This window comes from Triturus cristatus, chromosome 6 (genome assembly GCF_964204655.1).
Source record: "Triturus cristatus chromosome 6, aTriCri1.1, whole genome shotgun sequence".
NCBI classification, from domain to species: Eukaryota; Metazoa; Chordata; class Amphibia; order Caudata; family Salamandridae; genus Triturus; species Triturus cristatus.
In genome coordinates, this window is record NC_140589.1 from 63,611,037 (window position 1) to 63,628,439 (window position 17,403).

At 44.1% G+C, this 17,403-nt stretch overlaps 1 protein-coding gene across 1 annotated transcript in view; it reads right to left on the reverse strand.

The window, feature by feature from the left end:
* DNAH8 (dynein axonemal heavy chain 8) overlaps window positions 1–17,403 on the reverse strand; it is a 13,985,216-nt gene that overhangs the window by 13,208,436 nt on the left and 759,377 nt on the right. The window contains exon 7 of the mRNA XM_085610239.1: window positions 8,428–8,591. Coding sequence (XP_085466365.1) covers window positions 8,428–8,591 — 164 coding nt within the window. The remainder of the gene's footprint in view (window positions 1–8,427; window positions 8,592–17,403) is intronic.

The following is a 17,403-nucleotide window of genomic DNA, read 5'->3' on the forward strand; positions in this document are numbered from 1 at the left end:
CTGTTGTAGTAGCGTGCCCTCTTCAGGGAGTCCTGAGGCACCATCTGGAGCGCGATCACTTTCACTTCTGCTGTGGATCACTTTCACGCGAGCACGCACACAACTCGCGGCCGCAGTACATTAAAAAAGTAAAATACATACTCGCCCTGTAAGGAAAGCAGGACAGGTAATTTACAGCTGAGCATCCAGAGAATATGCAAATGGACATTGACACTCTGCTATTTGAAGCTAGCGTTAGAGTGGGAGAGCAGGGTCTTTGTTAAAGATTAGATATATGAATATCAGTTAATGAACCATTTCGAAATGCTAATGTTTCAAAACACGAGATGAAAAAATGCGAGCCATTTTCCTACCTGTGATCATTGCAGATCTTAGCAGATACCTTGTGAGGTTATTATTATTTTTTGTTTGGGAACAGGGATCTTCTTGTGTAACCACAGATTCAAAAGGGCTGCGCTGCCCTTTTCTGACTCTATCATGTCGAACAGATAAATTATCTGTTGCAAGGTCATCTTATCAACACCCCACATCCCTGCTGGAGTCCTATCGTCACTCCCTCTGCGCTGTGCACACACATACCTCGCACACGTCTCTGCATCTTCCTGGCGGTATTTGTACATAAAACAAGGATCCATGTACAGGGGCTGTGAAAGGAGAGCTGAGGTCATGGACGAAGCAAAAAACAGGAGTCAAACAACTGAGCAACTGCACACACTTGTGAACACACAACCCGACCACACACCCACGCACAACCACATAGACACATTCTCACACACAAATACAACCACACAGACAACCACTTACAGACACAACCTCACACAAAAATACAACCATACACACACACAAACACACACACACGCAGCCACACACACACACGACCTCAAAAACACCTTGTTCGGACAGTACCTACTCTGACATGCACGGCTGTACACATTCTATTTGGTATACTTTTTGTTAGAAGGTTAGAGAAAGGGATGCTTTAAATGTTATTTTAGCTAAATTATGACCATATATGCACCAGTGTGCGTCTAATATTACTCATTGTAAATTGTGTTTTCATCCATCTATATTGCGTAAATATTTGAAGTGCTGTGCTTTTATTCCCGCGATATTTAATTAAACTCTACCCATTGTGTTATATTATTTTACCACTAATTAATATATCTATAGTACTCATCCGAATCGTATCTAACATTAGGTTTTACTTTTCATGTGAGCTGTGCAGCGTCAGGTTAAGTGTGTGTTATACAAAAAACACGTTTGTGTGTGTTAAAAATAAAAACAAGTTTGTGTGTGTTAAAAAAAGTGTGCTCGCGCGTGTCAAAAAGTAGCTTTTCTATTGGCCTTCCATTCGTTGCATTTCTGACTGTTTTACCGCCAAGCTAGAGCAAATCTTTGGCGCGCCCGTTATAAATAAATATCTAAAAAAAATTATTTATGCAGCTAGATAACCCTAACTGTAATAAGTGACGTATTAAACGTTATAACATACGAGTACACAGATATACACATTTATACGTGAACAGTTTGCCGTATAATTGTGCATGCACAGTAATTTCCATAGATCTTGTATAGTAGTCTTTCGTACGTTTCACTTATCGGCCCTTTTAGGAGTTCCGATTTCTGGCAGCTTCTCAGCGGCTGCCCCTCTTAATGCCCCCCTCCCTGCACCTAACAAGCCATCAGTGACACTGGTAATACGAGTGGTGCAACAAATGCTTTCTTCTCATGATGCGAAAACACTACACTTGGGGACATTGCTCCTCACTTCAGCCCCATCCCCCCCACACACACACACCGCCTCGGAGAACACGTAACTAGTTAATTATCTGGCACGGTTCATATGGTATGTGCTACTTTCCCCAATTCGCAGGCGAACCAACTCCAGTTTAATTTATTAATTTATTAGCCCTCCGGCCCTTGTTGCCAGCATCCCACTCGATTCCAGCCGGAACAGACCTGGAGCTTTCATTTATCCTTGACCGCTCGTTGCATCTGTCTGGTGAGTGCCTGCCACTCCCCCCCCACCCCCCCAGTTATACTTTTGTGATGCACACTTATTAAGTGCGTGAGTCTGCAGGTTTTCTCTCTTACCCTTTTGCCATCCATTCACCCTCTGCCCACTGTCTGTTCTGTTTTGCCAACCCTCCACTCTCCTCACTTTATCCATTCTTTTTTGCCAACCCTACCCCCTCCTCCCGCTGTCCATTCTGTTTACCACCCTCCTCCCACTTTCCGTTCTGTTTACCACCATCCGCCCTCCTTCAGTGGGCTGTTCTGTGTAACATCCTCCTCCCGCTGTCCGTTCTTTGTCCCCCCACCCATCCTCCCTCATGTAGCTTGTTTGTACAAGTTGCTGCTTCTGAGATTTCTTTGTGGAAAAAAGGCTGCATTGCAATATGGGCAGCTTGTGTTGGAAGATGCTTTACTGTCGGTTGGTTCAATGTGTAATTGGGCGCAGGCAGTGGGAAAGACATTGCAGGCGAGTCCACAAGAGACACACTGCAGGCACACTGGGCCCCATTCATCCACCCCCCCTGAACGCATGGTATGATTCCCTTGAATGTCATCATACTTCTTTTCAACAATCCTTCCCTAGCCTTTCTTTTCCTTCGAGCTCATCACCTAAGCGTTTTTCTCTCGCCCTTTCCTTTTCCTAACTCCATTCGCACCGCCAGTCACCCTCCCCACCCTTTGCTTTTTGTTGGTATTCAGAGCATTCAGGTTCCCATGTATCTTTCCGTGCCCCTCCCCCACAGGTTCATCCTACCTCACTCTCTTTCTGTACCTAGGTCTATTGTTAATCTCTTGCTGTCTTCACTCACTCTACCCCCACGATTTCTCCTTTACCTGCCCTATCCTTTCCTATCTGTACCTCTCCGCCCCTTCTCATTTTCTCAATTTTCCATTCTCTCTCTCTCTCATTCTCTCTCTCTCTCTCTTCTGTGCACCCCATCTTTATCCTTTCCTCTGCCATTTGTCTGCCCCCTCCTTGCCTCTATACTCTCCTCTACTCTCTGACAGAGTCTCTCTGCCAATGCTGCAGCCTCCATGTTCTCCCCCTCCCTGCCCTAGCAGCACATGTCATTCACAGTAACAATCCTAGCAGCCCTCCAAACATAGCTCCTGGGCAGCGATTTATAGCGTACTTTACTGTAATGTACAAAGAAACAAGCTAAACTGGCCCCAGTAATGAGCGTGCGGCACTAACTGTGTGCAGGAACGCCACCTCTTTCTTGATCACTTATAAACTTGTATACAGCATGCGACTCACATGAGAGTTTGCTTTTCCTGTGTGCGTGCCTGTATACAGTCCCTTTCGTTCATGCTGATTCATTGCAACAGCAGTGGTGGTTTCTGCACCAAACTACAGTAAACTACCCGCTTCCCTATTGCTTTTGGAGCGATTCCCTATTCGCACTAGAGGTTTCTATTGGAAAATGCCAGTTGCTTAGCAGTATGAAAGATGACACTGGTAACCGCTTGTGCTCCAAAATCTATCTAAAAAGGTTATTTCAGGGAGCTTACTGAAGATGTGGCGTCTTTGGAGACGTGCATTGTTCTATGCCTTTTTTTTTTTACTGTGAGCGTAACTCTTTTCATATAAAAAGGCAAAGTGAATAACAACAGTATACCATGCACTCCTGTTACAATACATCTGGAGGGAGAAACCGCATTGATTAGCTGTCCTAAATAAGTATGGTGGGAGACCTAGTAAGATACATCGAGAACTGCAATCAGAGTGGAATAAAAGAGCCTGGAACCACAGGAGTGTAACATGGCAAATTAAGCGGCTCATAGGGAGACGATGTGGTCTGTCGGCTAGACTGCCGACTTTGGTGCTAGAAACCAGGGTTCGAGCCTCCAGGTCGCGTCCACATCCTGATTCTGGGCAAATCACTTAATCTCCCCGCGCCTGAATGTGTAATGTAAATATGGTGCTCATGTAAAGCGCTCAAATATCTTCTGGTCGAGTTCGCGCTATATAAATATGCAACAACACATAAAACAAGCATTTGCAATGCAATAGGTCTCGCATTTGCAAGAGTTTAAGCTATTAGCATTGTAAATGACAATGCCTTTTATCTATGTAAATAAAAGACAATGACACTTACAATGCCAATAGCTCAAACTTGCGTAAATGCGAGACCTATTGCATTGCAAATGCTTGTTAGTGTCTTTCTGACACTCTTCTTGAGCTGCATTTGCAGTTTAAAAGCACCTTGCCCAATATAAATAATGTGAAACTGCTGTGGATTGTGGGATTGTTAGCGGCGTGAAAGATTGTACTATGGATAGAATCTTGGTGCTTGAACATGTACTGGTGGATGGCTGCGCAATGGACTCTGTGTGCTGGCCAAAGTTACCCATGGCAGTTTGATAAGGGGGCCATGGAAAAGACATTTTGAACTTGACAAAAACCATTGTGTGTTCTTGCTTGTTGCTGCCGCTGTCCTGCCAAAAGTATCACTAACCGAAGTAAAAGACAGTTCTCATTTAAGGATTCCCTGGTGCTTCTGAGTTTGTTGAACGTCTACAATTTTTAACATATCTAATCAAGAAGCGGTTGTTGTGTATTTGTTAAGCGCACTATCACCCACCAGGGTATCCTGGCGCGGAGGGTGTCATGGCTTTGGTATGGGTAATGCTCATTAACCTCTCATTAATCATGACCTATATTTGTGCCATTTGTTTAACATACACCCATTTTCAAGATTATGATCAACTGCATACCCATCTTTAAAAAGAATGTAATATTGATTATTTTCCTTCTGATTGTCTGATACCATGGCATAAACATGCAATTCTATAATGCTCAATCTTGGACCATAATCACGAGCAAACTCCTAATCCATTTGCTTACCTGCTCTCTCTTCCACTTCTACATTAGTGAGACATGCTGCTAAAATTATCTTTCCATATTCCGTTGCTGTGCGTTTCCCAAAAGATCTTGGAGTAATAAACGGTAGTGCATCGAATGTCTGACCTCTAAAGGAGTATAAATAAAGACGCTTTGGACAAGGATCATGTCCCCTCTTACCTATAGTTCAAATATTTTAACGATACCTCAAATGAGCGTTGCATTGGGCTTGAAGGCTAAAATTACATGCACAAAGCCCTACCTCGCCATGTATAATGTTATCACCCATCCTCATATGGGAGTGACGTCAGTAAACGTCTGCTTTCTTTAGTCTGACTCGGTGACCCGAACTGCTCCCGTAGCGCTTTTAATGTCTTATTTTAATTTCAGTACCCAGAAAAGGACGTAACGTCTGTCATGAGTGACTGATGCCAGCTAACTATATGCTAATATTCCCACATCTATGAAAGACCTCACAAAGAGTATTTGGTTATTTTCGATTTTTACTTTTGTAAAACGTTACAAGCAAAACAAATCAGAAATGAAAGTTTAACAGCTTCTCCCTTAAGAACGTTATAACAATGAAACGTTACAGATTTGTATTTGAGTGCTAAACGTCATAAGTCGTCAAATGCATTTTCTGCCACCCGAAAAACGAAGAATGCAGTTTGGTTCCATAGCAATTCTTGACTGTGTATATTCCATAGAGCTTAAATTGATGCTTTGACTTTACTCAATGATGCACAAGTGTTGGAACAAACCTTAGATTCTTTCAGCAAGTTGCAACAAGCAGGAAGGGGGTGGCAAATGGTGTTCACGGGCGCTTTGATGTCCTCAGTGGCCACGCGGCTCACTGAAAACATCAAAGCGCCCGCGAAATGTAAGTGATCGCAATCGCGATCACACTTCAAAGCGCGGCCGTGTGGCAGGCGAAAGTGAAAGTAGTTTTGGAAGTGCAAACAGTGGCTTTTCAGGCCGCCAAATGGTGCGCGCGCCCGGGGCACATGCACTGTACTTGGAGGCCTGAAATGCCACTGTTTGCACTTCCAAAACTGGCTTACTATAAGTCTCTATGTCAAATAAAGAAGACCCCCTTGGGTATCTTAGATAGCATACATCCACTCATCCACATTCATTCACAAGAGTCAGGTATTAGCACCAATAGGAGTCCAAAAATAGGTAGTGTATGTAGAATAATCAGTATATTTATTTATAATCATTAAAATCGTTAAAAAACATTAAAAACACTTGATCACAAAAAATCAATAAGGGAGGCAAAAAAACTGAAAGGGAAGTACACAAGCAGCCAAATCTTGTAATGTAAACCTATCAGGCACTAAGGGAAACAACAATCAAAAACTGACAAGATCAAGGGTACATATTTCATCAATGTGTCACGTTTTTCTTGTATGATTATATCCCAAGGTATTAATCTTTGTGCCTTAGTGGACCTAGTTCTTTATCGGTGTCCAAAAGCGTTGTGTGGATCCTTCCCATACAGTCTGTACAACAAAGCGACGCGTTTCGGTGGTGTCTAGTAATTCCCCACCTTCTTCAGGCTAGCACAAATGCTTGTAACACAACTCCCTCAACAGATAAATTCTAATAAGGGATGTACTAGTGAATTAAGATTGTCACTACTTCATTAGTGACATCTATCAGCAGCCGGGTCTATTGTGGCATTCAGTTCTCAATAGAAAAAGGGGGGGTGAGTGATCTCCTCCCTTATATATTCTTTCGAAATGGCAACCGTATTATGTTCAGGATAAAATTGTCAAGGCGTGCCGTCCGCCGTGAATTTTCTTGTATGTTGTTTTCAGGATGTGAGGCCCACAGAGGCTATGGGGCTCCTTAAATGCCCAGCTGTCGTCTGGAGGAACACAGCATCCAATTGTTTTTCTTCTAGCAGTGCTGTTTATCGGGACTGAAAAAGTCTCACGACTTGCCTCTGTTGTCCATGCGATTGTTCCGATTGTTGTGCTAGCCTGAAGAAGGTGGGGAATTACTAGACACCACCGAAACGCGTCGCTTTGTTGTACAGACTGTATGGGAAGGATCCACACAACGCTTTTGGACACCGATAAAGAACTAGGTCCACTAAGGCACAAAGATTAATACCTTGGGATATAATCATACAAGAAAAACGTGACACATTGATGAAATATGTACCCTTGATCTTGTCAGTTTTTGATTGTTGTTTCCCTTAGTGCCTGATAGGTTTACATTACAAGATTTGGCTGCTTGTGTACTTCCCTTTCAGTTTTTTTGCCTCCCTTATTGATTTTTTGTGATCAAGTGTTTTTAATGTTTTTTAACGATTTTAATGATTATAAATAAATATACTGATTATTCTACATACACTACCTATTTTTGGACTCCTATTGGTGCTAATACCTGACTCTTGTGAATGAATGTGGATGAGTGGATGTATGCTATCTAAGATACCCAAGGGGGTCTTCTTTATTTGACATAGTGTCTTTGTCTGGTGTCCTGTTCCCCTTGGTGTAGTGGGACCCCTCTCTTTTGTTTTTCAATTACTATAAGTCTCGCCAGAGCAGCGCTAAAGCGCTGTCTCAGGCGAGACCTAAAAACAGCATTTGCAATGCAATAGGTCTCACAGTTACGCCAGCTTGAGCTATTGCAAATAACAATGCCGTATATTTTTGTTTTCGTTTTGAAAACATAAATAAAAGGCATTGTCATTTACTATGCCAATAGCTTAAACTTGTGTAACTGCGAGACCTATTGCATTGCAAATGCTTGTTAAAACTGCTCTTGGCCGAATTCAACGAAATTACCCTGCCCAAATACCTGAGGGTGCTGAGACTTTCGGATCTGGGAACATAGTCGGAACCTTCCTCAACTGTGTAAGAGGGGATGTCTAAGTGGCATGACAAGGTATGGACAGCCTGGGACTGAGGGATATCGAATGGGGTGGGTGGGAGGATGTTTACGGTTCTATTTTTTTGTTCTTACTAAAGGCGGCATCTTTCACAATGTAATGTTTCCTCTGCTTTGAGCGTGTTACAATTGCGCAATTCTATCTGTGAGCAATACGCCTCTCTGATCATGCAAGCTTGTACGTACACTTTGCTCTACTGCATTTCACTGCTTATGCCTTTGAAATGTTTTTCGTTCTTAAAAATGCCAATACAAACATTTAATCTTAAGAATGCTATTCTGAACAATGCTGAGCTTCCCACAGGTCATCCGAATCTGGGAATTAAGCGAGATTCCCCAAGTCTGAAAGAACAAGACTCTCACAAAGGCAGTGTGTGCATCCCCATGCTAATGATTGTGCGGCCCTGCCATTCACCCATCACTAGTCTTACACACTCCGCCGCAATGAATCTGATGTACATAATTACCAGGTTAAAAAGCCAGCTGCAATGGCAGGTGACTGGCATGGAGGTGCAGAACGTTACACAAGGCTGGAGGTTTTGAATCTTTTGAACTATTTTTTGCTCCACTCCAAGTTTGCCAAGCTCCTGTTAATTACAAACCGCTTTATACTGTAATGATACAATTACACAGAACATGTTATGTAATTATCTAATCCAACTTGCCTGCTCAATTTGTTTATACCACATCATGAGAACATCCTCTAGCTGGTGAACTAGATCAGGATTAGAAGCAGCAGCCATCATATCTTCAAAGGATTGTAGTTTACCAAAATCTATGGTCTCAACTTTTTTTAACTCTACAGCTCCATCTATGCTAATTTTCGCACCTAAAATTGATTATAACAAAGAAATAATGAAATCCTGTTAAAAATGTCAGTAATTTCACTCAAAACTATAATTGTAAAATAAATAAGTCGGCGAACATTCATTATATCAATTCCTTTAAAACCTACATAGAGGTCATTGCAATGCTGAGGCTATTTACCTATACTTTTAAGACATTACTATCACACTGTCCTTATAAAGCCTTAGAATGTGCTCCATTCATTTGGATAGCTAGCAATGTATTTTTTCTGTTTTAGTTAAATGTTTTGTCAAGGGCTGGCTTGTGACAGGACCACTTTTGTAGTGTTTGTGCAGATTATAAGGTCAAATCATGTGAAAACCCTATCCCCCACAAAGATGGTATCATGTTAGTAAGCACTCAAGATCAGCTGTAGACTATTCAATTGCTGAATTTCTCAATGTTAGTTCTACAATCTCAGTTATGGCGATCCTGAAAGAGGTAGGGCGTGGTTCTTGGGGATTCATAAGAGCAGGGTAAAACCACCACTTAATCTGTAAACATTGTAAAGGCATGCAGGTTTCTTAGGAGGATGATGCCTGCATCCTTCGCTGGCACCACCTAATTCTATATAAAGCCTTCAGTGCTCTAACTACCCATTCTGCAATCTATTAAGCTGGACGCGGGAATCGAGGGTGTGCAAAGTGGTGCTTAGATTTTTTGCTTAGAGTCTTGAACATTGCGCAGCTATTACACCCAATGCATTAACCCATCACATATTTGGAAAAAAATAACCAAAAATTGCAAACAAATATAGTCCAGCCAAGCAAACCTAGCATGCTAGTTCAGTAGTAACTTGTGATCTTTAAACAAAGCCAAGTAATCAAAACAGCCTTCCTTAGGGAGTTTTCTGCAGAGGGGATTCTCCATTGAGATAACTGTGACAACATGGGTAGAACTAGTGCATTGAACTCCACAATTTGAATTAAATCTGGAAAATGTCAGAGGCTCACAACCAGCATTTATAAAATATTCCAGATTTTCAATGGTCCTGTCTGTCACAACCGTGTTTAGGAGCACACGGCGGGGTGCCACTAACCTGGCTAGAAGGCAGCAGGAACGATGATTGATGCAGAGTCCCTCTCTCCCGAAAGCGCGTCGTGCCCTAGAGAGAACCACCCTTCTCTATGGACAGACGTCCCCCCGGGAAAGGAGGGTGGACCAAGGAATCCTGTGGGGTAGTGTCGAGGTAGATAGGAGTTAGGTATTGGCAGGTCCAGCACACGAGCGTTGGTAGACCAACTGAAAGGACAAAACAAATGGTGAGTAGGTTTCCCAACGTTTCTCCGGCAGACACACACCCGTATGGTATCAGTGAAATGAGTCCCCCTTCCTACCTGATTGAAGGTGGAGGAACTCCGAGAATCCTCTCGTAGAGGCGGGTCCCACTAGATAACAGTCTCTAGTGAGAATGTGTGGTAGCGCTATCCTCTCACTGTTGACTTCACAGTGAAAAAGCGCTGCCCAAGATCACCGCTATCGGTGCTTCCATCTAATTACCTAACAAAACAAGAATCCCCTAGTAAGTTTTAGGGGAAAAGACAAGGGTTGCGTTGAAGACACCCGACCTCCGGCGGGGATATCCTTCCGCCTGGCGTCTTACCTTCGCGCGGCGAAGCTGGGACCGGGAACCGAACCAAAAGCTCGGGAACAGCTGGGAGTGAAGCACGCCCGACCTCCGGCGGGGACAACCTTCCGCCTGGCGTCTTACCTTCGCGCGGCGAAGCTGGGACCGGGAATCGAACCAAAGGCTAGGAACAGCTGGGATTGAAGCACGCCCGACCTCCGGCGGGGAACACCGTCCGCCTGGCGTGTTCGGAAGCTTGAAGAACGGGAATGATTGTCAAGCCCCGTTTCTCGGCATGGGCGGGGCTATATAGCCTCCCAATCAGGATGCTTGCTGGTCCTAGTGCTCCGTGACGGCCGAGAAAGGTGTTCTGGGAGGTGTAGTTGTAGCTGTGGTCGTTGTGCGATGCAGGTCACGACACTGTCTGGATGAAGGGAAGGACTGGGGTGTATTAAGATATGCTTTGTTCTTTTTTTTCGTTTTGGGACATTCCCACGCTGCTAGCTGGAACAGGGGTTGGTTCAATACACAAGTATAATATGGGTAAATTGCAACAATGGCCTCAGACTTTGCACATTGGCCTGAACAAAAATCAGAAGGTGGCTAGAGGAATAGTTCTACTGTCTGCACAATTTGCAATCCAGAAAGGCTGATGCGCCCTTTGATCTCTCTCTTTCCCTGATGCAGTATTAGGAAACACCGTGTAGTCAAATCAACAAGCTACTAAGATCTCATAAAACAGAACATTGGAGATCAGCACCTGTATATTCAACTTAAAACCTAACAAGTAACAAGTTAGCCTGATTGAAATTGACATTCCTGGTTTTCCCAAAGACTGCATGCCAGGTTGCCAGACCCCGTTCAAGGGGGTCAGGGAAAGCAGAGGCTACTATCTTCAGGTCCCCTCCACAGAGGAATTGATGGCACAGTTTTCTACTTGTAGGTCAGGGTCCCCAGTTGACCCCATTCCACCTTCTGTCCTGAAATACATCTTAGATATCATCACTCCTATCTATCAGGAGCTATTTGCCATCGCCCTCCATTCAGGCACTATGCTGGATGATTGGAAAAGAGCAAACGTTATTCCTTTGCTCAAAAAGGCTAACACTGGTCCTGAAGCTCTGGCAAATTTTAGACCTGTCTCTCTGCTCCCAGCCAACTAGAAAATCTTGAAAAAAGTTGTGAATCAACAGCTCACCTCCTTTCTTACTGAGAAGAAACTGTTACATCCATCTCAATCTGGCTTCAAAGCTTGCCACAGTGGAGAGACTACATAATTGGAAGTCTCAGAATCTATTTAGATCAACTTAGATGCAGGACTTAATCTCGCTCTAGTGCCGATAGATTTGTCAGCAGCATTTGATACAGTGAACCGTATTATCTTGCGGCACAGGCTAGAACTTCTGGGTGTGACAGGCTTAGCTTTAGGTAGGCTAGGTTCTTTTCTCGAGACGAGAGCACGTGGTCTGAATGAAGCCTTATGCCTCGGGTGCAAAGTCGTTGAAAAGAGGGGTGTTGCAGGGCTCCTGCCTGAGTCATACTCTCTTCAACATTTATATGACCCCCCTTGATATACTTGGTCAACTCCTTTAACATCAATGTGTCATGTCTCCGGTTACGCCTGGTAGGAATCTGTGCTCTTTTACAAGTACACAGTTTGCTCCTAAAGTTGCCTTCACTTTGTCACATCGCCTTTGACACACATTTGCATTTGTGACATTTGGGTTAGTTTCTTGGAAGCACTGACCGTACAAAGACGGAGAACTTTGTGAGAACACTATCACGCTGCCTTGGCATTGTGTACAAGGCTCTCACATGTGTTGTGCAAAAATGTTTGTTATTAAGTCTATATGGTGACACAGCTATCTGTGGCATAAAAACGATAGCAGCCTGATCATAATCTCTGCCCAAGGCAAGGATGCCTTTTTCTATATATAACCTTTTGTTTCCAAGTATAATCAGTGGAGACACTTCTGCTGACTTCGAGGGGTCCCTACACGCTGAAGCCCAGAAGCTTACTGACATCTCCATGAGAGGTGTCAAGTTCGCAACCAAGATGGGGTCCTACATTCTTACCCACCAGGTAATGGGGTTAAATAAATCATCCAGTAGGGGGTTCTTAGCAGAACATACATTTACACCCTAGACACATAGTTTAGGTTCTACTATTGTAGGAATATGCTAGATTGTTATATATTGCATATGCCTGCATATATAAATTGTCTAAGCAAGATGGTGGAAATATTCGTTTTGTTCACTGTCTTGACACTTATTGTAACTTTCATCTGCTTCAGTCATTTGATCATCCCTTGTGACAACAGGCTCCCCTCTCCCCCAGGAGAAACTATGAAGCAACACTCCAACTATTTCAATGTATGTTCTAATTTATTGAATACATACTGTGTCCTTTTTTAAAATATATATATATATATATATGTGAGTTATTTCGAAAAGCACAGTACAAAAGCTTTTCCCTTTCTCTCAATCTTCACTAGATGTGCTCACTTTGCAGTGTATACCTCACAGGGAGGTGCTCACAACAATTTAATATCTATATATGATGTAATATGTATGAAACAAGAGGCTAGAGATTTTAACTCTCCATTTTGCATACCAACAGACAAGCAGTGATTGAAGCCTAGGTGGTAAATGTATTTTTTTCTACACTTTGTGGCATGAAAATAGTGTGCTACAATTGAGAAACAACATGAGTGGAACCAGGGAACTGGATTCCCTAGGTCCTAAAGAAAAGCCAAATTAGGGGTACAGCTTGAAACATGTTGACCTTTAGGAAATCAGTACTATAACTTACTTTTTCCCTAAAGCTCCCCCTATACTTTTTAAACATACTGACTGGAGGTAGGAATAAAATAGGGTATACCTACTAGCCAGGTAATTGTACTCTCCCTCATTAAACACCATCTTTTATCATGAAAAAATAAATTGTGCTCCCACGCAATTCATAGGTTGCAGCACGCTCGATCCATAGCGGATCGGAATGGACCCAATGATGAATCCTGGCGGGTGAAGGTTTTACAAGCAAAAAACTTTTCTTTTTTCTTTTATAGTAGAGATTTACTATCTCTGTTCATGACAGAACTGGGTTTCTTTGTTTTCGGAATGAGTTAGTTGTAGAGAAGGTCCAACCCAGTTTATCCTCTTCCTCACACCTTTTTGGAATGATGGACACAAACCAAAATGGCGCTGTCAAGTTGGTTGGTTTCTCAGTGCCCAGACTAGTTTCCTTTACTTCTGGCTGCACCCGACGCCATTTCAGCCCCACGTGGCTGTGGAGGCCGACCTCCCGGCCCCCTCGCCCCTCCGAACTGCCATTTTTGTCCCCGCTAAACCACCGCGTGGAGAAGTCGGCACTGTGGAGACCCTGCGCTGGGCCTGGGACAGTCTCGGGAAATACTCTGGCTCTAGCCTGCTCTCCGCTAATACCATGCCCGTTGCATACAACCCGGTTTTTCCCTCACTGCACACAGCCGGGAGGGTTAAACGCGCAACAAGTATGGGGCTGGCCACATTGTCGGAGCTCTACCCTGATGGCAACTTCGTCTCTCTTCCAGCGGAGTCCGGCCCCATGGACACGCTGCTTCATTACCAACTCAGGGCGTCCTGCCGGGAGCTGCATTCCACTTTCCCTCAGCCCCCTCCTTCTATGGCTTCCCTCGACCTGGCTTACACGTCCACCTCCCCCCGCAAATTGGTCTACAGACTTTATGCGACCACATTGGCGGCATCACCAATATCTGCTGATCGTGCCCGCGTTGCCTGGATCGAGGATCTAGGGACTGACCTTTCTCAGAAGGACTGGATGTATTGTTGTAAGCAGACCAAACGTCTGTCTCCCAACTATCGCCTACGCCTTATACATTTTAAATATTTACACAGATTGTATCGCTCCCCGGTCAGCTGTATAGAATGAGCCTCGCTCCCACCGATAGATGTCTCCGGTGCTCAGCTCTCGCGGGGGACTTTTCTCATCTTTCTTGGTTGTGCCCCGGGGTTTCTACGTATTGACGCGATGTGTGCACCACCATTACCGAGATTACTTTCACATCTGTCCCGCCTAACCCATTAGTCTGCCTTTTAGGTTTTGTAAAACATTGTCCTGACGCTTCCCGTCGGCTCACCGCTATGCTGCTTGTTCTCGCACATCGCAGAGTTGCCATGCAGTGGAGTCGGAGGCCCGCTCCTAGGGCCAGCGCTTGGCTAGAAGATGCTGTGCGTTGTCAGACACTCCTGTCCGAATTTTGGGAGTTGACACCGGCAACTGGCCGGCCTCTTGATATCTGGGGTCCTCTTGTTTCATACCTCCTGCGCCGGAGCACGTCTCCCTCTGCGACCTCTCCCGCACTCCCTGTCTCTCATTGCCCGCAGCAGCCACCGGTGCTCGATTATAGAGTAGTGCTAATCTCCCTCTGCACATTGCTCATTCTCCACAGCCTCCCCGCCGGTACACTGCCTGCGCCCAGCTCTCTTCCACGCCCTTTGCGGCTCCATCTCCCATTACCCCCACCCGGATTCAGCTGTAGGCTACTAATGTACAAGTGTCTTTACGATATATGTAACAGATGTGGATTTTCTTCCTCTCATTGGCCTTTGCCGAAACTTTGCTTTCTTACTATGTAACCTGATGTGCAAATTTCAATAAAGGTCTTGGTTGGGTTCTTACTTTGTATGGATCAACTTATTTCAATCGTGCTTCCTCGGAGAGCCCTACAAACCGTTTAAACCGGAGAAGTCTGTGGTGGTAGGGAATATCCTCCTAAGCTGAGTAGGTATATTCTATGTATTGGCTGCAGTTAAATTCAAGCTTGGAAGGATCTAATTCCCACTGTGTTAGCCTAACATTGTAATTTATTACTTACATAACATGGCCCAAAACATCTCAGAGAACTGCAGATATGCAGTCACTCAAAAACTACAACCAAAAAAAACTCATACTAGATGTTGGGGAAGTTACCTTCGTGGTAGAAGCAGACAAAGCATTTACAACACAGGTATTTTACTGCTGGGTTAAATTCCTTGCTACAGATGATACTACACTGGTATTTCACGAATATCAAGTAGGCGAAATACCAGATGAATATACTCTATATGAGGCAATAGAAGTGCCTCTAACTTACAATGAAAATGCTAATTGGTTTAAAGGTGCCCTCCCCCATAGTACACAAGACGAGAGACTGGACCTACTCAGCTATGAAGGGGCAACATGGTCTATCCTAGCCAGTTATACACCGCATCCTGGTATTGAACGCTTGACTGCAGCCCAACTGTGGAGATTATATAATAATCTAGTGACAAAATACAGAAGGATTACAAAATTTGTGATGCAAACATTAATGATTACTCCTGCACGGATTATTCAAGAAGTAGCACCACAATTAGCTACACCAGGCATTAGCCCACAAACATTGAAAGGGAAAAGTTCACACCAAACGGGAAGAAATTCCGTTTTGGATCGTACAGAAAACAAACCAGCTTGAAGAATTATTTCCCCATACGGGCCTGCAGGAAAAACACAGGATAATAACATTTTGCTTGTCAATGGGGATGGCTGCCCCCGTAGAGGATTGCGCCACCTATGGTACGGTTTTCGCTGCAGTATATACCAGAACACATGGTACCCCTTCATTGGCAGTTCTACCTGAAATATTAAAACAGGTACAGAATGAGCTCTAGATTTAGGAATGAAACTGATGGGCAATTTTGCCGCAGTATCAGTCATAATGTTGAGAAACATTACAGGGAAAGCATCAGCGTTAGCTATATGACAATGCCTAAGGGATTTGCCTCCTGCACAGTAGGAGCGCAAATTACCTAAAATCATTGAAGAAACCTATGCTACGATGGATAGAGATAGTTTAGGGGCCAGACATGGGAAAGTACAATTGAAGAGTAATTGTGAAAAGGATAGCTATAAGCAAGCACCTGACTCTTCAACGAAGAAGAAGTGGGACAATAAGAAAAACAAGGATAAAACAAAATCATGGGGTGGGTCTCCAACACAAGAATGTGCAGAAAAACTGTGATAATGTTAAACCGCCTGACAGTTATCAGAATACTGATACACTTTCCTCTCGTCCCTTCCAGGATTCATCCAATAAACCTTCTGAGAGATGAGGATGGTCAGAGCAGAGATCAGAAGAGCACCTGAAAACAATGAAGGACTCACAACACTTGTCTGACTACATGATAAATCGGGAAGTAAAATCTAAAACATCAAAACCTCAACTGGAAAAGAAGAAGTCAGCCGGACTGAAGGTCAGGTATGACCCGGATTTTGAGGATTCGGCTTCTGAATGAGGAAATTCGGTTTCTGAATGAGGAATGGGCATTGACTATGCTGGATGGTATGGTAGAGTTCACCAGACCTGGTGGATTGTCTGGTGGGAGTAACGCTGAATGACTATATCACAGTGGAAACAACAGATACAATGGTAAGCGTTCTAAATTGTTTATACTAAATGCAACAACAGCTGGAGGGGGACGTCCCAGGTTTATCAATGTCCTCTTTTGGGGGAAACTCACTCATGTGTAATTGAAAGTTGCACCTCTTCAATTAATAATTGTTGGGGAGTGCCCATTTTTGCATGGTTACCCCCCACTTTTTGACTGACATCTCATGCAACCTGACTTGATGTGCCCTTTGTCCCTGCCAACCCGGTTCCCAGGGCCAGTGTTCTTTCCCAAAACTGCACCTTTGTACCCACAATTGGCACATCCCTGCTACAGGTAGGCCCCTTGAAAAAGGTACCATGTGTACCAAGGGCACTGTGACCAAGGAAGGCCTCTAATGGCTGCAGCACCGATTGTGCCACCCTTAGGGGCCCTGTACCTGAACACCCACACACTTCCATTGCAGGCTGCGTGTTTTGGTGCAGAGAAAAGTGACAAAAGGCAACATGACATACATCCCTGTGTGCCATGCCTGTAACCCATTGCCTAAGGCCTAGGCAAGTTACCCCTCCTGCAGGGTGCACTAGCCCTCGGGTGAGGGCATGGTGGCATGAGCCCTGTGCTCCTACGGTGTCTAAGTCCATAGGACTTAGACACTGGAAGTGTAGTAAAACCATAGAGAAGATATGGTCTGGGAATTGGTCATTACGAACCCCACAATGGCTTTACTAAAAACTGGAAAGTTTGGTAGCAAACTACTCAGCACATTAAACCCACACTGATGCCAGTGTGGGATTTAATGTACAATGTACTCAGAGGG